The following is a 21,139-nucleotide window of genomic DNA, read 5'->3' as shown; positions in this document are numbered from 1 at the left end:
GATGGCATTTCGCGGAGACATCTTTGTGTCAGTCTGTTGATGGGATCTGATCTCGGAGAGTAGAAGCGAGACGGAGGAGGAAGGCTACAAGGAGGAATATGTTATGAAGATCAAAGTGTTGGCCAAGTATGCACGAATCGCGATAGAACCCGGCAGCTAAGGCACAGAAGCATTGCTGTTCGGTGTGGTCATGATTGTATCAGTGTCTGGGTTTCTCTCCTTGCTTTGTACCAGGACAGGTGGTTTTCACGTTGCTATATTTTCGTTTGTCATGAGTCACTTCAATATCGTCTCTTGCGTCAGCTTTTTCTCTCCATGGACCGCTTCGCCTCGTTACGATATTCCTAGTCTACTTCAATACACAAATAGGTCAGAACAAGTGCAGGTACAAATAAGTAGAGTAGTAATGTTGGAGTACACTCCCTGGCCTTTTTGAAACAGAAGCCGTGGTGCTGCTTGTAGCTTTATTTCCATTAGTGCCCTAGCTTCCGAGGCACAGTTGACAGGCGGTTTAAGGCTGTACACAAGACGAGAGAGAATTTCAAATGGGGTACATATTCCATGTAGCGAATGAGCAAGATAGTTGTGTACTAGAAAATGTTACAAGTTCGCCATACCTTTTCAGGGAGTTAGTCTGCACACACTCATATATTCCAGAGGGGCTTAGGCTTTTTAGTTCAGGCCGAGTTTTTTCTTGACCCCTACTACCATCTCCCCTATCCATGGTGCAAGCTATACTACGTACATACATACAGCATACATATATGTAATGATGTTATAGAAACACACTATGTTGACTGGCCCTTCCTTTCCCTTGCTCCTTAGAGATCTCTGCAGAATCGGAATCGGAATCGGAATCGTAAGCACGCTAAATTGCACTCATATACAAGCTTGCAAAGGCATGACGACTAGTTAGTTAAACGAATCCAACTGCAGAGTATGGCCGGGTGAAGGGGAGTGAAGGAGGCTCAAGGCCCTGTTTCTGGATCCTTTGATGCTCCCACGGGGTGCAAGCCGAGGTCCAGAGATAGATACTGGCAAGGACACATGTGCTGTTAGTACTCACTATACGAGTATGTACTGTGTATTAGCTGGCTGTATCTAGATACTAAAAAGGATGAGAAACAAATGAAAACGTCCAAGTGCAAGTATACTTACACCCATGCATGCATTTTTATCGAAAGGGTCTGGCAAAAAAAAAAAAAAAAAGGTCAAGTATTTGTCTCTCCTTGTTTCGTCTCAGTTGCTCTATTTCACAGTCATGATTGTGATGCCAAGAACCACAAAGGCCGAAAGACGAACGACAGCTACTTGTGTACAAGTATGTACAAATAGTTAGTTGCCAACTAGCAGCTACAAGTGGTTGGTCATCATACAAGATAAACTCTGACATCCCTGGCTGATCTGCCTCTGTCTTGGCCTCTACCTTCGTCTTTGCTTGCTGTCATTTTATTTCCTTTTGTCTCCATAGTTCAGGATTACTCTTGCACATCAACTCAGCCAGGGCTGTAGGAACATCTGGTGAAGATCAACAATTATGCCCTCCGTGAACCGTAGTGTCTCAAAGTCTGTCTGGCCCATGTGTTGCATGTATGCATAACTGTGTGTGTGCACTTGCTTCTAGATAATCGGAAGCCGGCTGCTTCAGTCTGATCAGCGCCGAGCTGCCCCTTTGTTCTTATGCTTGTAAGCTTCAACACTGACAAGCATTTGGATGGAGATACTAGGACGAAAAATTACCGATAATCTTGATTCAGGCTCACGAGTAAAAGCTTCTCTTGCTGTAGGCATTTCTTGGCCACTCCTATCCATTCCTACGCTGCCTGCTATGGCTGAGTCCTTGAGTCGGGGGCGGGAAAGAGTCTAGATCTCAATCCAGAAAAACAGCGGAAGGGGAAAGGGAGACTCAAAACCCGATCTCGCTTGTTGTCTTGGGGGGGATGTAGATGTCTTGGTTCTGGAGCCAGTCTTTTGGAAAGGAAGCAGAAGGAATGAAAGGGGAGGGGGAAGCAACTGAGAACGAATAAAATAGAAAGAACATCAAAAGACTTCAACATTGTCCACTCTGCATGAACTTGTATGCTAGTCACTCTCAGTTCTAGTACAGTCATGGTTATCTGCATGAGTTCATGTGTTCATAGCATCAGACTGCCAATCAAACCGGCAGCTTTGCAACCCGACTAAGAATGAAAACTATTATGTTATTACGTATGATCTGCAGGAAAATGACACATCAAGCATTGTACTCAGCCTGATAGAAGGGCAAAGGGAAATGCAGAAAATATAGAAGGAAAAAAGGGAGAGCCTCCAGCTCTGGAACCTGCATGAATTGTTGTTCTTGGTTAACTCAGACCAACTAACTCCCCTAAAGCCACCGCCCTGAACTTAAAGTCCTCGAACCAGAGACTGAACACAAGCCGTGTATGCCATGACGTGTTCTTTTATGCATATGCTTGCATTCTTCTGCCTTGTCCACCCGTTGTCTTTTCAGCTTCAGCTTGGGCTTCAGCTTCAATTTTCTGCTTGAGTTAGTTAATGCTTCGGAGCAACAATGTTTGTCAAGCCCGCTTGGCAATCCGGACGATCTCAATTTTGGGGCAGCTTTCAAAAGCACGAGAGGCCGACGGGGTCAGTGAGCGGAGACTAGGCCTGTTAAAAAAGAAATTCGATAAAATAACAATGCAAGTCTGCTCACGCAAAAAGCCACAAGAAGGGCCCAAGCTAACAAATCACAAAAGGCTACTAGAAGCCTTTGGAAGGCTCTCTCTTGGCCAAATCTGGTGCCAAGCCCGTTGTATCTCCGCAAGCTCGTCAGGAAGACTGAAAGCACGAGACGTGAGTTCAGGGTCATGACAGAGAGAGAGGTACCGGTACAAGTAACTAGGTGTGCGTCTGCGCATCTATGGGTGTAAAAGTACATGAAAGCCAACAAAGCTTGGGGCCAGCACAGAATCACCCCGGCTCCTTGCTGGATCAGGTCGATCTAATCGCAAAGAGGTCTAGGCTAGGGAGAAGCTAATGACATGGCAGGTGAGCCCAAGTATTAGTATAGAACAGACACCACACCACAGTGGCAACAGCTAGCAGACAGCGGCCAGGAGCTAGGAGCCAACGTCCTTGGAGACAGAAACCAAACGATCTCCCCTGCGAACGTTCCCAGTGCCGCTCGCAAGTGCCACATCTCATTTTTGCACTGGGACCTGATGTCGGCATGAACGATGTATTGGGAAACCTTGCCGTTGTTGGTTTTTCCATAGTCTTGGGTGTAGTAGTTAGTCAGTCTGCCCAGGAAAGGGTTTTGTTTATGTTTGCTGGAAGTTCCCGGCCGGTTCGCCTCTTCCAGGTTCTGTTTCCCAGTCCTTGGACCTGGAGCTTGGCTGTCCTGTATGTATGTATGTACATATGTACATCCGTACATACTTATATATACATATGCACACCTCCATGTGTACTTGGACGAAAACGGCGACTACAAAGCCCGGAAGATGTGGATGGAGAAAAATGAGACTCATGCTGTAATATTCACTAGGGTTAAGCGAATGCAAGCTTGATCTGCAGTCTAGCATCTCCTTTTTTCTGTACATGCACATGTATTCAGCTATCTAGTTACTTGTACTCATACACCGTTCCACTCTAGATCGATCACACACCACCTGATGACCATCGACATCCTGTAGTACTTGTATACTTGTAGCAGAATTGCCATACAGACACAACCAAGGTTTCCCTCTTGTGCTTTGCTAGAGAGTTGTTTGTGTTGTGGCCGAGGGTCAGGGCAAGGTGGCACAAGGGAAAACACAAACAAGAAGTCTCTCCCCTCTTGACATCATAAGCAGCCCAGCTATGATCAAGACATGGCCGGGCCTTGTGTGGCTGAATGGTTAAAAGAGAGGGGTTTTTGGGGGTATACATGTAGGAGGGTCTTTGCAGGCAAGCCGTCACAGTCCGTACCTGAAGAAGGAGTAAAAAAAGAAGCAGAAGACTGCCAAGGTACTGGCATATAGAAGTAAGAGTAAGCTATACATATAGTGAGTGGCATGGCATTGCATTGCATACGTATTTTGCAGAGGAAAAGGCGAGCCAGATCTACAGGCCAGAGACAACGGCAGATAGCCATAGGTACAGGGACTAGCCAGAGTAGAGAAAGCTCGGACCTTTGGATAGATGACCTGGAGAGGAAGCTATAGCCAGCGGCGGCGCGAGGACCGAGACGATACGGGCATGATAAACTCGGCACATATACAGCAAACAGCTTAGTCACTGCAACGTAATAAGGCAGTGCTTGGACAAGCAGACAAGTACCCTCCCACTGGCCCTTGCATTGTTGAGCCCTGTGTGTGTATATGGGGCAAGTAATAGTAGCTAACTATAGTTGGCTACTAGTTATATGTACACAATTGTACATATTATTCTCGCCATATCCCAGTCTTGTTTGGCCACAGCCGCATACACCGTACAGAAGAAAGTGAAGCCGACGATGGAGTGCGAGGATTGAGTCGAGGCCGGGTATACAAGTGAAAGTGGAAGTGGAAGTGGAAGTGAAAGAAACATAGTGTGTGTAGTTGGTTACCAGCAACTAGGTATTTACTTGTCGAGTCAAGTACAATCTGTATGTACGTACATACACACGTACCTGTTGAAAAGATTAAAGCTTTTTGTCTTTCATACCCCCAGGCGTCTCAGCCCTGCCCCTCTCTACCCTGCTCCCTTGGGTCTTTCATGCTCAAGGCTCCGTCCTCCAGTAACTATCCTCCCAGTCCTGCTCGTTATATTCCGCACTAGCCCTGGGGTCGCTGGGATCTTCCTCAATCGATAACTTAATCTACAAATCTTGATTGCATTCTGCTAGCCCAACATACATCATCTGCATATAACGTTTCGCCTCCCCTTTTTTTCTTTTATTTCCCCGAGCTCGCGTTTTCTCCATGCCGAGCCAAGAAGAGGTCAAATACCAGAACAACCAGCATGCAATATTATGTGTCCAAGCAAACGGGCCATGTCTGAAGAGAGGACTAGGGCTAGGTTAGGGTCATTGATTGCTCTGTGCTTGCAGGACCACGACCCTGCATAGGATCTAACTGTGCAATTATATAGTTTGTGATGGGAAGATACTCGATAGCCTGCGTACACACAAGAGAGAGGAACTCGAGAGGTATCATGGCCGACATGTTGAGGCTTTCGTTTGGTTAATACAGTGTGTCCTATACGATAGGATGCTGGATTATCCGTCACCAATACACAACCACAACTACAATGCGGCACTATGCTGTACCGTGGCTGTCTCACACCGCAACGAGTATTGAATCAGGCGAACAACGAACAAGAAAAAAGCAAAGGGCAGAAAAAAAGGAAATAAAAGAAACGCAAACAGGCTGGTTGGTTGGTTGTTCCTTGTGAAACGTGACCCGGCTGATTAGTATCTAGTTATAGGTATGCAAGTGAGTATGTACAAGCAGCAAGCAGCAAGCAGTGTATGTGATGTGATGGAGGACGAGGTCGTCTTCTTCACACTTCATGATCGCAATTGGATAGCAGAGGGACGAGGAGAGGGACAAGAGAAGGAAGAGGTGGAGTACACACATGGGAGAGAGAGTTGAGCGTTTCTGGGTGTATAGTTACAGATGCCTACAACTAGTCAGCTACATGACTAACTACACATGGTTGGCCAACTAGTCAGTTGCACGCAACTAGCTACATACGTGCACATATGTACATGGCAAGCATATAACTAATGTACGTATGTATGTACACACATGCACACATGTGTGAGTACGAGGAAGCATGTACAGACCTACAAGTGAAGCACTTCACACAATAGTTCTGGTAGTTAGTGTGGACAGACAACAACTAGAGGCGTGATGTTTCAACCCACCCACGAAGGAGTGTTCCTATAAGAATGGTTCGGCGTGTGGGCCGTGAGGGGCGGGCGGGCAGAGGGCGTGATGATGCAGGCGTGCATGTATATGTGGTTATTTGTACTTGGGTATACATGTGTACACACACACACATAGTTAATAGTTGCTAGTAGTTATAGCCAACTAGTGAGAGATCAGAGAGACGAACAATAGGAGAGGAATAAATAACAGAGCGGAAGCTATGCATGATGCAATGCTCTGGGATTTGTCGGAAGCGAGGAGAGGAGAAAAAGCCGCGACGGGGCACACGTTCTTGACGATACCTGGAGGCGAGGATGTCGGCATGTAGAAGTAGATAGCAGCAGTAGTAGAAGAAGAGGAGGGGGGGCCACGGGAGCTTCTAGGGCGTTTGGAACCCCCGGAGAGAAGGGCGCTGAGACACTGGAAGGGGGAGGGCTACGCTACTTGGCGGCGAGATTATATCACTCCTGTAGGCACCCTTGATCGATCGTCTTATACGTTTCCTTTTTCTCCCCTCCGCTCCATACAGGCATGCCTATCTTTTATCTTGGGTTTCCCTTTGTCTTCTCCACCCTCTCTCCCCTCCCCGCGGCTCTCGACATCCACCGCACGCGTATCTGGCGATGGATACACAGCGCCAACGAACCTCCACACCCCTTCCCTCGTTGTGATCCCTCCCCCCTCCGAGAACCGCACATTTTAACGCTGCCCACGTCCTTGGAAGAAGCCTTGGCTAGTTTGTATCTGCATACTGCCCACTGCAGTGACACCCTCGCCCGGGCCAGAAAAAAAACAACAGCAGCCATTTGTGGCCCGGCTGTTCCTCTGGCCGTGATGCGCTCGATTTATTTATTGGCCCCTTTATTTGGTCCTAAGCACATTCTTCTGCTTTGCTCTCTTTGCTTTTCTCTTCAAGATGCAACTCTAGCCTATAAAACTACACCCTGATCGCACCTTCCCCGTGTTTTTTTTGCCTCGATCGTCTTTATACTGTCCCGCAGCTGCTTCGTTTCGCTTTCGCTTTGCCTGGCTCTTTCCTTGCTCTTGCTTCCCTCTTCCTTCCCTCTTCCCTGGCGCCTTCCTTGCTCGGCTGTATTGTATGTGTGTATGGATGTATGGATGTGTGAATGTACAAGTATCCTCTCTCCTGCCTTCCCTGTCGCTCTATCCTTGTTTTGCTTCCTTCCATGGAGGTGCTAGTCTGACTCTGCGCTCTGGCAATTGCAATTTACAGCCTTTTATTCTCACTTTCTTTGCTGTGCTTCTTTTCGTTCTTTTGCTTCTTCGCCTTCCTTTCTTCCTTCTGTTTCTTTCTCCCTTGCTTTTCGTATTTGTATCAGAGACTCCGCTGTCACCAAACTTTTTTTTTGTTTTTTAATTCCCTTCTTCCCAGGGGACGCTTCTTCTCTGTCTTTTCATTTCTTTCCCACGCACTTTCAATTCACACATTTGCAACCAACCTACCTACCTGCACTGGGGGCTCTCTCTACCTTATCTCTTCTGCATCTTCCTGGCTGGCCTTTTTTTTCTGCCCTCTGTCTTTAGTTCCGTCTTTCATTAGCTCCTAAGTCGTGCCCATTGCTTCTCCCTCGTTGCATCTTTTTTTGTGTGCGAATTCATTACATTTACCACCGACAATTGATTGCCATCCCTTGTTTGTGGAAATTGCCGTCTTCATACGCATTGTCGCTTCCGTCTTCCGCAACTGCTTTCCAGCGTCATCCATCACACCACAATTCACAGCAACTACCGCTTCCTCGTTTTCTGCTATCTTATCTCGATTTCCAACATCACCACATTACCGACCAAAATTGCCTTCTTCTTTTTCTTCCTCCATTGGTGCTTTTCTTTTGTCGCACTAACTCTGCTCTCCTCCTTTGAAACGCTGTCCTTCTTTCTTTGCATCGGACAGCTGACCTGTTCTTACTTGCTCCTGCATATCTTGCAGAACTGGCGGATTCCTGTCTTGAAGTTTCCTTCTAAGTATTTCGTTTTGTCTTCATTATAGACTCGGCATCGATTTTATATTTTGGTTTCTGATTTTGCGGCTCTCTGCTTTCTTCGTTTTCAACCTCCTTTTTTGTCTTTTTATATCCCCCCCCCACCCACCCGAACAAAAAGTCTGCTGGCAACTCCTTTTCCAACCTGGATATTCCATTCAATTCTGTTTCCCCTTGTCCCACAATGCGCGTCCAAACTCTTTCTCCACACCCTGGCCCGGCCCCTGCATCATCAGCCGCGTCTTCTCAGTACCAGCCCCGCAAAACCATGGACTACCGGGCTTCTATACCTCGGGCCGCCGAGCCCTATGCCTCGGGCCATGATATGCGCCGGGATACCGCCGGCTCTGCCCCCCGCCTTAGCCTTCCTTCTATAAGCGCCATGGTCCAGATGGAGCCCGTGCCCGGCTCTGTCAACTCTCAGGGGCTTTCTTCCTCCGTTTCCAGTGCCGCTCCCGCCAGTTTCAACTACCCCGCACACCAGAACGGACACCACCGCGCCGCCGCAACACCGTCATCTTATAGTCCATCCCCGATTTCCAGCGGGCCACCTCCCTTGCCGTCCTTGTCGCTATCCACCCCACACGGCCCTGGCCATGCGCCCTCACCCTTCTCGTCCGAGGCTGACTCCCAGATTTCGCCGTCTAGCGCCCATCCCAACTACGGCCACAGCACCTTCCGCGACAGTGTCAGCAGCGGCCGTTTCTCGGAGGCTGAGTCTCACCAGAGCTCGTACCCACGTTACTCGCCTGTCCATGCAGAGCTACCCGACCGAACAAGATGTGGCAGCCAAAGCGACCCCTCAGTATATATGACCCACGGAGTCCCGACGCCTCCCACACAGACACCGTCGGCGCCCTCGGTGGTCGGCGGGCCAACAGCGCCTCCCCAACAACAGCGGTTTCAATCGCAGCACTCTCCCGAAAACTACCCCAACGGCCAATTTCCTCTCCCCGTGTTCCGCGAGCACCAGCAGCCGAGACAGACAGGCGATTCAATGCAGCATATCTGGGACTACCGTGATATTCTTGTGCGGGTATGAAACATCAACAGTTCTACTCTCATCAGATCCTATTTATACTAACCTGGCTTTGATAGGCTTCCTCAGCAGGTCATACCATAACCAACTTTGTGGACCACTACTTGCGGATAGCAGACGACCAGTCTGGTGCGCCAGGAATGATTCCACGGATGCCTGCTGAGCGTGAGGTGACAGATATGATCAACAACATGGAGCTTATGCGCCAGTCCCTTATTCGTATGCGCACGCACATTGCCGAACGAGGGAATATGCACCGGGATGACACTGGCAACGAGCAAACACCACCACGTCGGGCTTCAGAGCCACGCCGACGTCGAGGTGTAAGTAAACCATGATTTGATTTCCCCCCCTCATACAATACTAACTGTTATTCTGTAGCGCGCTGCCCCCCCAGGACGTTGCCATTCATGCGCCCGTGTTGACACCCCCGAATGGCGCCGTGGCCCCGACGGAGCGAGAACGCTCTGCAATGCCTGCGGCCTGCACTATGCCAAGCTAGAACGCAAGCGTACCAACGAACAACGAGCAGAAAACGCCAAGAGTAGCGGCGGCAACGGTCCTGCCGCCAACTAAAAGGATACGGCAGATTATCAGGGGATATTCGCCTTGACTGTGAATCGCGGCTACCTGAAATCTCCATATCCAACCTCATCCGTCTATTCTTGCTCTTTGTTCCGCGTTGCCTCTTGTCTCTTGTGTCTTCTTCATTTTCATCCCTTGGCATTCCGTTCTCCTTTTTAATCAATGCCATTTTCCTTCTTTGTTTGGGAATTTATCTCTTCTGCAGCATTTCAGCACGAATGTTCTCTGTTTTTTCTCTTTGCCACCTGTTTTTTTACCATTACTTTTTTCCCCTTCCATTTCCTGTTCGTTTTCACGCCTCGGATGGCCTTTTTTTTTTTACCAAGCGTTGTATACCTCCTTTTGTTGTTGGAGGCCCGTTTCTTTTTCTCTCCTTTTTTTTTTTTTTTTTTTTTTTTTTGGTGGCAACGCTTTTACGCTTGCTCAGGTTTATTGAGTTGGACCTTTTTTTTTATTTCTCTTTTCTTTGTGTTTTTAATGACACGACTTGTTTGATGCTGTTTGATATAAATTATGGGTGTCTGCTTAGTTCTAATCGAATCAATCTTCTGCATCACCAACCAACTAGCGCTATATCAAATCTCGTTATCAAAGGTTGCGCTGATAACCCTTGTATACGTCAACCCTAGTATTTTTATTCTGTGCAGATCACCACCTTCTGCATTTTCATGTAAGTGAAACATCCACAAGAACTGGAACTGCACACTCCGCAGGCAAACCGACCCCAAATGCGCACAAGCTAGGGTCATGACATTAGAATTTAGATGCCCACGCAACCCGCGTGATCATCGCGATTCTTTTCTCTTTGCAGGCACCAAGGCAGACCGACCTACAGTGCTTCCTAGAAAGTTGCGCGCTTCCGTTTAGATTACACGTTGTCTGTGTATGTATCTTCATCCAACGACCCTGCAATATAGTTAGTCTTATATCACAATACCAGGCATGAAGCTATTGGCCGAGATATATGCCGCGTTTAAGATGGCGCTTGCAGAGACAAAGAAGGGGTGTGGGTAGGAGAAACATGCTTTTTGGCAAGTAACTAGTTAGTCAAGACACAAAGTTCACGACCACGAGAAACGCCCCCTAATTTCTGAATTTATTGCAAAATGTGATAGCAACAAGAAAAAAAAAGACCGACTGTAACACATCTTACAAGCACACCTGTGCGCTGGACAATGCCGCTCAATGGCCTTCGCGACGAGTACGCAGCTTGGCTAAACCATGCTCATGTATCGACCTTTGGCAAAACTTGCAACAGGCCAGTTTCCCTGATCCTGTATCCCAGTTGCCGGCCGGAGGGCGATTCTACGAGAGACAAAATACATACATACACCAAGCGTGGTGGCGGAGGAAGTTTCAAAGGAGCACGAGCTTGGAAAGTGATAGGCAGCGGGGAGCGGACATGAGTATACGGAGCGACCACTCATGCAGACACAAACCACAGACCACGGATACAAGGCCTCACACTCACACAAGCAAGACGGGCGATCGCCACTTCAAATCGCGGCATACAACGTCGTGCATCAACAGCAAGCAAAAAACCAAGAACCACTCCAACCGGAGCGTCCTTTCTTTTTTTTTCTTTTTGGGGGTGGGGGGGTGGGTGGGGGGGGGGGGGGGCGTTTCTTTTGTCTCGCGCATATGGTGGCTCGGTATTGACTGGTCTTTTTCAAGCCAGAAGGGCTATGCGTAGTGTATGTACGCAGTATAGCGTATCACAGCTCTGCACACCACAGCACAGAGATGGAGACAGCAAGTGACACTCAACAAGACGACCGCCAGAGACAGCAGGATGAGAGACAACTGGGCACATCTGCTTTCCAATCTTCCCGTGTCACATGGTTCTTGAACGCACCAAAGAATTGCTTTTTCCCTAAAGGGAGGGAAGAACTGCCCACCGGAAAAAAAAGAGAATCCACCCCCTCACAGCTAGCGATACATGTCACTCTGAAAGCAGCGCGCCGCAGCTCTCTTCTACCGGAGGTGATGGATGATTATTGTTTTTTCTCTCTCTTTTTGCCTGTGTTTCTTCAAGGCTCGTCCTGATATCATCTCCTTGGCCGTACTACTTCATCAGAGACATTTATCTGCAGGTATGCGGGATCTGAGTTTCTTTTTTTCCTTCTTCTTTCATGGCTAACCACCAGTGCATAGAAAGAGTGAAGCGGCGAATAAGCAGAGGCTAGCAGAACATCGTCTTGGTTTCATGCTACATCCAATAGTATACTCTGTCTATCTTTTTTTTTCTTCATATTCCCCTCTACCCCATCCGGGGGGTGTTCTAGCATGAGAAGTGCATTCTCCTTTGCAAGCAGGACGGTAACCTTTTGTACGACGCCAAAGATCCTGTGCTACCTTGCCACCTGCAGCGTCTTTGTGCAGCCTGCGCGAATGGCCACCTGCTCCTGCTAGGGTGAAGTAGCCCTAGTCTTTTCCGGTGATGGAGCTAGCCGCTTTTCCTTTCTATGGCATGATACCTCTGTATTCCCATAGGTCAAAACAAAAATCTGCTGTCATGTCTTGTATTTGTCTCTGTGCCATTGACCTGTGTTACACAGCAACGGTTAGCCTTGAGAAGTGAGTCGGGCCACGTCAGAGGCGAAAGAGGGGCCTCACGGACAGGATGCTACAATAGGTGGGCCTCGAAAGAAGAGGCGTAGGCGTGGACAGGGGCGGTTGAACTGATAAAATGACGTAAAAGCGTACAATATACATGTCGTCACTGCTGAAGAGAACCACGAGAAAAGGAAACACTATGTATTCGCTTAGAATGGGTAGAGTAAAACAAGAAAAGAAATGTGAAATGATAGCAACCGACAAACCCTTCATCGTTCTGTAGACTAAGCTTGAGACTCGATGGCTTGTCCGCTTAGGTTCCCTGCCTTAATTTCGTTGCCCTGGAGCGTAATGATGTCGTTGGTCTCAGCCTCGGTGCCTTCCACCTCAACGTCATTCGGCTCTATCATAACTACATCGTCCTCATCCTCTTCAGTGTTTGAGGCCCCTGAATCAACCATGACACTAGCTTCAGTGTTATCCACAGCCGTATTCTCAATATCACTGGCACTCTCGGCATTGGGCTCAGCCTCTCGCGTGGCCACCACCTGGAAGTCCTCGCCCAGCTTGCAGCCCTTGAAGTTTCCATACAGCTTGTACAAGCCATGTACACCGCCACCGTTGAAGCGCTCACCGTTGGCTTCACGGTCGCCGAGAGCAATCACTGCAGCAATCAGATCACGGTTGACTTCCTCGCTGACTACGCTGTCATGGTTGTAGGCCGGATGCGCGGTGACAAAGTCGCGGATCCAACGAGACGCCGTGCAAAGTTCACCACTGGCGCGCTGGCGGATCAGGCGCAGATACTTGACCAGCTCGCAGCGGGTCGATACGTCAACGTTGATGTTGTCGAGGTATGACTCTACGATGGTAGCGAGACCAGGGAAGCCATCGGGGTGACCACCGTTGATTACTTCGTTGATGGTCATTTCCGTGTACTCGTCTTCGACAGGCCCAAATGGCGACACTGGCCGGCTGGGCGCGCGTGAGCACGGCCGTGAGGATGAGTCACCGCCACCGGCACGGGAGGTGCGCTTGGGGAAAGGATCCTTGCGGAAGTAGAACTTTTGCGTGCTGACGGCATCGAGCGCGTGTGCCCGTTCCATATTCTCGTCTACCTTTTTAATGGGAATATAAAAGTTGAGGTCAAACGAGAGAATAGCGCGCGTGATCAGCACCATGAAGACTGAAAATGCGGCGTTTTCAAAGTCGGTCAACTGAATCTCCATGGGCCGGAACTCAACGCGCCAGCCAATCGAGTTGTCCGCTGGCGGGGGCTTGAAGCGCATGTGCTGCCAGTTCGTTGACTGAATGTTTTCAAAGTGGTCTGTTTTACCCAGATCAAGCTCTTGCAAGTCCTCTTCAAAGACAACAATCGGGTCGCGGATGAACAAGTGTGCAAAGTGTGTGGCCAGGCGGTCATCCATACCACCATCCATCAGCTGCTGCTTGATAGCCGGGTCTATCACTAGATCGGGGTCAAAGTATTCAGGGCGCAGTCGGGCATCGGTCGAGATGTAGGTTGAGTTGGAGGCATAACGGGATTTGGGAATTTGCCAGCGGTCGTTCTTCAGCGGCTCCTCGCCAAACTCCTCGCGCGTTCGATCGTCAACGGCGTTGCCAATCTGGTTCCATCGTACGTCGGTGTCAGCCAGGAAGCCCTTGTAAATAGGCGTGGCCGCTGTTAATGCCAGCATGATGGGCCCCAGTGGGCTCAGCTGGTCGTACATGGTGCGACCCTCAAGGATGTTCATGGCCTGGAACGTAATCTGCAGACAACAGCTGCCCATGCCAAAGGCCATGGCATCCATGTGGATGAAGTTGTCTGGTGCAGCGCCATTGCGCACGTCGGCATCTTCGGGCCAAGTGTGCATGTCGAAGTTGACTGTCGGATCGATCCAGGGCTTGGGCGTATTCTTGTCGAAGAAGACGGGGACATTGACTTGGACCTTGCGACCTCGGCGCGACCGGATATTGGCGGCAAGAGTGGGAAAACGAATGTGCGGGTTGGCAATCTCATCGGGTACAAACTGAGACCGCAACTTGTCTCCCGATGGTGGGTAGTACGGGTCGCTGAAGACGCCGGGCGACCCTAGACGCGGAAAGGTTGTCAGGGTTATGGGATATTCGGTGGGTAGCATGTGGGCTCTGGCCAGCTTCCGGCGCAGTCGCATGTCTGGCTCAACTTCTAGCAGTTCTTTGAAGCCAATACCCCAGGGTTTACCAGGCGTGGTTTCCAGCATGAAGCGGCCAAACTCGGGATGGAACACGGGCATTGCATGTCTAGCGAGGGGAGGCATTGTTAGCATGACATACGGTCGGCCTGCTCTCTTCTTAAAGGCCCGTCCAGACTTACTTTTTCTCTGCTCCTGACGCATCGCGCAGCGTGACATCCTTGAGCTTAGAGAGTTCCTCGAGAATCTCCGCCTGGCGCAATGAAACTACCACACCGGGTTTGTCTTTAGAGTAAACCACCACGAGGTACTCGATCTAGAAGTGAACAGTGAGCAAAGGGAAAGAATCGCAAATGCGCAAGAAGAAACAGGACGCTCTAGAGCCCCCCGCGCCTCTCGGCGGAGTTGGAGTAATCACCTCATCACCCCACAGCATGGCATTTCGCTCCTTAGTCTTGGCCTTGTTCCAGATCTCGAGCAGTTGCTACCGAAGGTTAGTGAATGGAAAGGCCAAAGCGGACGTCGAGCTGCAATCTGCCCTACGCAGCATCGTCCGGTGCATGTCCGGCTGCGGAGGAGACCATCGCCAGAGAACTCGTTGACCACATACTTGGATGCCCCATTCGCGCACCTGCTGGGCTTTCTTCTTCGCCTCAGGCCATTCTAGCGCTGTTCCCAAAGCTCTGTGCGACACTTTGTTAGAACCAAGACGATATTGAGCGACAGAGTCATGAGCGGAGAGGAAGAGGGGAAACTCACAATAGGCCCATTTTAGACTGTGGCAAAGATAGACGGAGATGACGGGCAGGGTTCTCAATAAAGCGCAGAGAGAGTCAGTACAGCAAAGGCGACACAGGAGCGACAAATCAACGCCTGCTTTTTCTCGGTCTCAGTCACGGCAAAAATGAGGAGGAAGAGGGAGAAAAGCCAGAGCCGAAGGATAGAAACAGAAAAAAAAGAATTCCAAGGCCGATGAGACTAAGAAAAATAAGAACAGGCCGAATAATAAAATCGATAAATGTGGAAAAGAAAAAAAAGCCGGCTGTGGTCCAAGTGTCTAAACAAACAAACACCGCAACTTCCTCTTCAGGACCTCCTACTACAATGGTTTAGAGCAACTACCGCCAGGTGATTGATTATCCCGAGTTTTCCCCTCCTTCCTCCTCCAACCCGTTCTTCAGTTGCACTATTGCTCTTGCCATACGTGGGGGCCCGACCTCGAGGACATGGAAAGAAGATTGATCATATTATCTTCCAGACTCGATAAACGCACCAGCCAAAGTCAGACCTGTTGCGCTCATTCTCTGCCGCTCTCAGAGCCTCAGACAATCATTCCGCCAGAATCAAGACAAGGAAGCCGATGACGCAAGAGGGGTGCACGAGGAAGTGAGGAGCAACCCAGAAGCCTTCTGGGCAATAGAAGCAATCAAAACTGATATATTAGTCCACCGCTTGCTCCTTCTCGGGCATAACCGCGGGTCAGTGTCGATTCTCAGGACATACGATGTCACTCTTGAAGACGATAAACAGTTGATCGGAAGACTGGGCGGGACTCCTTCTGAACCCCATTAACCCTAAGCTGCATTCGTTTCCTTTGTTCTGGTATTTTTAGGGGCGTAAGCCTCTAGGTCTCTGAACGACAACACCCATCGCCTGGTGACCTTTTTTTTTTTTTTTTCTCTCTTGAGATCATCACAAGTCATTTTGGCATCCGCAGCTCTTGGGCAAAGTAAGCCCCCCCATGCTGTTATTCTCACTACTTGATTGGCTGCACTCATTTCCCCCTGCTTGCACTGGATACACAAGATATGCAGGCTTGACTTGACTTGAGGAAGGCGTCATTGTCAGCCAAGGGTTTTGCCAGAAGCCGGGTAAAAGGGCCGCCATGTAATTGGCTAGCCAAGTGAACTGGGCTCCACTTTGTCACGGGAGGGAAATGCACGGAAGAAGCCTGTCAAAACTTTGAAGCCCACGTTTGAACGAGCCCTAGTTTGTACATACATACATGGTTATGTATAACGAGCATTACTAAGTCAAGCACCTCCTTGGAAATCACGCAGCTTTGACGTCTCGTCGGCCCGCGACAGGTTTTCCGCTGCTGCGAAGACGAACAGGCGTGCTTAGAAATCAAGACCCAGACAGACAACAAGCAGCAAAAACGCAGATTCGATCTGTTCTTCGTCAAGCTTTGTTAATTTAGGTGACTAATCTATGTCTCGTGGATTTTTTTTTAATTTGTGCGCGTGGGTGGACGAATGCATTGTCATGGTCTGATGGGTCGCCTTTTGCCCCTCTCCTTATTTCTCGTCTGTCACCGGAAAAGTAAGGTTCGATCTTCTGGCATGTCTGATCGTGACATGCGATGGCCCCTTCCGCAAGATTTTCTGCCATAATCTTTTCAGCACTCCCTGTGCTTTCAATCTATCTTCCGTATCAAGTTCTGTTGTGGTCGGGTTTGATGGCACACCATCGCCATTCCAGCGGGCAAGAGGACGACTCTCATCCTGTGAGTCGATAGTAAAGGTCGGACTGAAGGGCGCGTAGGTCGTGCTGTTTGTGGTAGCAGTGGTGAGTGGCGTGGCTGGCTTCAATACGCTCTTGTCGGGCTTTTTTTGCATGTCCAGCGGTGTTAAAGTCCTGCCTTTTGCAGAGTATTTGTCTGATGTGTCGCATTCACGTTCAGCTTCAAATAGTCCCTTGTTTCGCTCATATGCCGCCTGATCTACAGGGACACATGCCAGGACCCGGAAACTGACCGGCTGCGTGAATGGGTTAAAGTCAATATATTGCCGTAGGTTCTTCTAGGGCCTAGGCAAGTCAAATGGCCATGCACCAGGCAGAGGGTGGTTCCGAGCCCAAGTCAAAATCTGATCTTTGTATAGATGCAGCAGATTGTATAGGCCTGTTGCCTTGAAAACTCCATTGTCAGGTATCAACCAGTCCGAGGTTTCCTCTGGATTGACTTCATAGAACTCAAGCCCATCGGCGACGGCAACCGGCCGCTCTTTCTTTTTTGTCATGAAACGGCCATCTCTATAGCGACTATGGTGCATTCGGATACTAAAGTCAACCAAATACACAGTCTCTAGCATCGGGAAGTGAGCCGGGAGCCAAAAGAGACTTGTATGGCGAGGCATGAGATCACGAGAGGCCCATGGATCACATAAAACATTGGAGTACCGGAACGCAATCTTGTGAACATCGGCGAGTTGAGGGAAGATTGCGCATAAGAAAAAGTCATCTAGACGAGTATTAGGTTGACTTGAGGGCGAGAGCAAGGTCAGTTGACGTGGCAGAGCTTGATGGGAGGCAGAGGCAGTATCGATGTAAGAACGGCTGTCTGACTCTGGCTTCTGAGTTGCCTGTATCTTGTCGTCGGCCTTTGCCCGTTCCTTTGGTTTATCATCTCGAGATAAACAAATCTGGAAGAAGAAGATGTCTTTGACCGGATCAACATAAATATTGTTGGTAGCCGGCGTCTCAGAGTCTGACCAGATTCGTCTGGGAAGGAAGAATTCAATGGACGAATGGCCCAGTTTTTGGGCCTTCCTTCTGTTTAAAAGATCGTTATGAACGCGATACATAGATGGATTGGTGGCAGCGAGAATGCCCGAATCGTTTTGGCTAGGTCGAGTACGGGGTCCCAAGATTTTGAACAGTGGGCCGTATTGTCGGCCGGGGACAAGGCCGTCCCAAGCAGGCCGGAACCGATCATCGTCAGGGACGGTGTGAATGGAAAAAAATTGAGCATTAGATAGCCGAGATCGATTGAAGGCGTCGGGCCACGAATCAGAGATGAATGTAGGAGGGCGTTTTTTGAGTTTGGCCATCGTGGAATGATTAGACATTCGACCACCACTTGTGTTAAAACACGGATGCTGGACGGGATGTCGGTAGTAGCCAACGAGAAGAAATTGAGACTGCTGAGAGCCGTAGAGCTAGGCGTCGAAATCGAAAGACACGCGGAGGTGCTAAGGAACACAGAAAAGGATGTTTTGCAGATGTTCACCGAGTTTTAATGGCGATGGTTACTTTGCGTCTCTCAGGCCAAAGGGAGCGAAACTGAAGAAAACAAAATGCCACCACGGCAACGGCATCATGAAAAGTTTTCAGTGCCCAACTAGGGCTCAAACGCACAAGGTAATCAATGTCTAGTTTGGGAAAGAACCCAAGGCCACAAAGGCCCTACCTGGCAGCTACCTGCGATGGGCATGGTCTTCCCCAAGTGGGAAATGATCTCATGTCGACAATTGCCTTGTTTACCTAGAAATTCGTAGGCTTGTACGACCGGGATCCAACGTTATCTAAACAAGAGAACCGGCTGCGGCATCAGATTAAAGCATGGGTATCAAGGAAATTAAGCAGCGCGGGGTGATTTTGATTTTGCACACGCAACAAAGCACGTATAGATGTAGTTTAGTTTCTTGTTGGTATCGTAAGTGGTAGAAAATAAGGTGTGAAAGAAACAACGGAAGGACGCAATGGTCGGAACTCAGTGCGAACATGTGAAGACGAAACCAATTAAACAAAGCATGGCTGATAAAGCATGTGCCGTCAAGCTGCGCACAGGAGCCCCGAGCAAAACAAAAGTCGCGATAAACAATAGTATAAAGCATCAAACGCCTCCCAACCGAGAATACCCTCCCTTTCCATAAGCTTCTTTTGGTTTTGTGCTCTCTACAGGATGAGATCTTTTAGATTTCTCTGGATAATCATGTCCTGGACCGACGTCATGGTGATCTTGAGCAGATTTGTGTCGGTTGCATTAGTAAAATGGCCGTAGATCTCCTTATTAGGGTTTCTATTCAGCGCCTTGAACTTTTCAAGAAAGTACTTGCTAGCCTGGCGCCAGTCATCAGGGGGTCCGGTGTAGTCGGAAAAGCCATGTTCGTGTAGTGGGCTGATAGCGAGTTTTGCGCGGAAGAGGTCCATTTTGTTAAGGAAGAGGATAAGCGCACTCTTGGAAAACCAATGCGAATTTGCAACCGATTCCCAAAGCATCAAGGCTTCATTTATTTGGTTCTAAAATCCTGTTAGTACAAGAGCGTGTAGGTTATCATGTAAGGATGACTGGGAAGTTGGAGCGGGCGGGTGTCATGGCCAAGGTCCGGTGCGGGGTATCCAAAACTTACACCCTCTTTATCCTCAACCAAGCACTGGTCGTATCCACTAATAGCTACCAGGAAAAGTAAACAGCTAACGTTCTCAAAGCAGTGAATCCACTTCTTCCGCTCGGACCGCTGGCCGCCAACGTCAAACATGCGGTATGTGAGTTGGCCGAGATCAAAAACCGTTTCCGTGATGCCGGTGGTGCGCAGCCTTGCCCGCAAAAGATCTTGGTTGTTTGGAATGAACTCGGGAGCCCATAAGCGATCAAGGTCTTCCACAAAGCTGCAGAAAGAAGAAAAAAGAAGCAAGGAGGTTAGCATCTGACGCCGAGCCCGACTCGATCGGCATTTGCGGGAAGAGGCTCACTATACTAGATTGTCATGCAGAGCATAGACATTGCCCTTGGCCATAGCCTGGCGCATGCCGTCATCTACCCAGAGAGATTTTATGGGTTCAAAATACTGTGGAGGGAAAGGTTCACGGGTACCGACTTCATAGTCGACCTGAATAAGTTCCATGTGTTTCTAGGTAGGTTAGCAGACAGACACGGAAGTACCAGACTATATAACAGGCATATGCATGTATCAAGCGCACATACCTCGTTCTCCGGGTTCTGAAATTCAATCGATAGCTCCTTCATGACATGGTAGATGAGGCGGTAGGACTGAATTATGTTGTTGAAGATGACAGGCTTCCACTCCAGCTTCTCATTTTTGCTAAAGCCTTGCGCATATATGAGCTTCATTTGCTTCAGGACAGTAGATTTACCTGATTCTCCGGCGCCTATATCAAAGGAGGGAGAGGGTGGTTATTAGAGTCTGGGTGGCAGATCAAAATTGCCCGGAAAGGAATCTCTATGTAGCTAGGACCTCGCAGCAGCTCTGGGACTCACCTAATAGCAGTAGTTTGATTTCCTTGCGCATTTTCTTCTCGTCGGCTCGGATCAACCTGTCGATATGACGCGACTGGGCTAGCTCGCCATCCTCGACTTTCCGGCTACTAAAACACATGAAGGGCATTTGGGGAGAATGAAGCACGAGAGAGGGCCAAAAACAATTAGAAGGGGCGGGCTGGGAAAGCGGAAAATGCAATGCGCGGGGCACTAGATCACGATGGTCTGCCCTCAGATCGGATTGAGAAATGAGCGGGTGAGAAGCGGAACAAGAGGACAAAAAAGGCGGCCAAGGAGAAGAAAAGAAGCAGAACCAGAGACACGGTGGGACGGATTGGAGATTACGTCTTAGTAAACGGGCCGGCGAAAAGGCCTGATATTAGCTTCCCGTGACAAATAGGGACAAAGAGGTAAGGAAAGGAATAAAGGACGCTAGTTGTTGATTTAATGCGCAAAAAAGAGAAGAAAGAAGGCCAAGAGAACAACGAGGGCCGAAGAAAGTGGCAAAGTCACAAGGCGATGCTTTGAGTGAGATTATTCGCAGGTAAGACTTTGCAACCTCTAACAACGGACGGTTCAGTGACGAGAAATTCGTAGGCGGAGGGAGAGAGGAAGAGAGAGAGAGGGGCTATGGTATGGCAAGAAAGCAGAAGGAAAAAAAGAGAAGAGGATACAGAGACGACGGCTGCAGGGCTGACGGAATGCTGCAAATATCAAAAGGATGACGAGTCTTCGCGACAGGCGCAGGAGGAGGAGGAGGAGAAAGAGGAAAAGGGTCTCTGGCAATGTGTGCAATTAGAAGGTGGTCTTATGGTAAATTTGCGCCAAGTTGCTGTTTTTTTTTGCTTTTTCTTTTTCTTCTCTTTTCTCACCTTTGTCTTTTCCTGTTCCTTGCCCTCTGGTTTCTC

At 49.0% G+C, this 21,139-nt stretch overlaps 5 protein-coding genes across 5 annotated transcripts; 1 reads left to right on the top strand and 4 right to left on the bottom strand.

The window, feature by feature from the left end:
• Window positions 1-8,060: 8,060 nt before the first annotated feature.
• On the top strand, window positions 8,061-9,491 carry BROUX77_005094 (uncharacterized protein; the record flags this gene model as incomplete). The annotated part of the gene is made up of 3 exons (XM_073749929.1): window positions 8,061-8,912; window positions 8,975-9,238; window positions 9,297-9,491. The coding sequence occupies 3 exons, from the start codon at window positions 8,061-8,063 to the stop codon at window positions 9,489-9,491; spliced, it is 1,311 nt and encodes a 436-aa protein (XP_073605551.1).
• A 2,849-nt stretch (window positions 9,492-12,340) lies between these two features.
• Window positions 12,341-15,000, bottom strand: BROUX77_005093 (uncharacterized protein; the record flags this gene model as incomplete). Its single annotated transcript, XM_073749928.1, has 5 exons — window positions 12,341-14,339; window positions 14,413-14,546; window positions 14,649-14,714; window positions 14,841-14,913; window positions 14,990-15,000. The coding sequence occupies 5 exons, from the start codon at window positions 14,998-15,000 to the stop codon at window positions 12,341-12,343; spliced, it is 2,283 nt and encodes a 760-aa protein (XP_073605550.1).
• A 1,527-nt stretch (window positions 15,001-16,527) lies between these two features.
• On the bottom strand, window positions 16,528-16,848 carry BROUX77_005092 (uncharacterized protein; the record flags this gene model as incomplete). The annotated part of the gene is made up of 1 exon (XM_073749927.1): window positions 16,528-16,848. The coding sequence occupies one exon, from the start codon at window positions 16,846-16,848 to the stop codon at window positions 16,528-16,530; it is 321 nt and encodes a 106-aa protein (XP_073605549.1).
• Window positions 16,849-17,031: 183 nt separating this feature from the next.
• Window positions 17,032-18,060, bottom strand: BROUX77_005091 (uncharacterized protein; the record flags this gene model as incomplete). The annotated part of the gene is made up of 1 exon (XM_073749926.1): window positions 17,032-18,060. The coding sequence occupies one exon, from the start codon at window positions 18,058-18,060 to the stop codon at window positions 17,032-17,034; it is 1,029 nt and encodes a 342-aa protein (XP_073605548.1).
• An 847-nt stretch (window positions 18,061-18,907) lies between these two features.
• Window positions 18,908-20,358, bottom strand: BROUX77_005090 (uncharacterized protein; the record flags this gene model as incomplete). The annotated part of the gene is made up of 5 exons (XM_073749925.1): window positions 18,908-19,252; window positions 19,363-19,621; window positions 19,706-19,863; window positions 19,938-20,122; window positions 20,232-20,358. 5 exons carry the CDS (start codon window positions 20,356-20,358, stop codon window positions 18,908-18,910), a joined length of 1,074 nt encoding a protein of 357 aa, XP_073605547.1.
• Between the last annotated feature and the right edge of the window lie 781 nt (window positions 20,359-21,139).

Source organism: Berkeleyomyces rouxiae (genome assembly GCF_048999995.1).
Source record: "Berkeleyomyces rouxiae strain 22BRR77 chromosome Unknown BrBRR77_ptg000004l, whole genome shotgun sequence".
In the NCBI taxonomy this organism is placed as follows: Eukaryota; Fungi; Ascomycota; class Sordariomycetes; order Microascales; family Ceratocystidaceae; genus Berkeleyomyces; species Berkeleyomyces rouxiae.
Note: the sequence above shows the minus strand (reverse complement) of the source record. Positions and strands in the feature narration are given on the sequence as shown.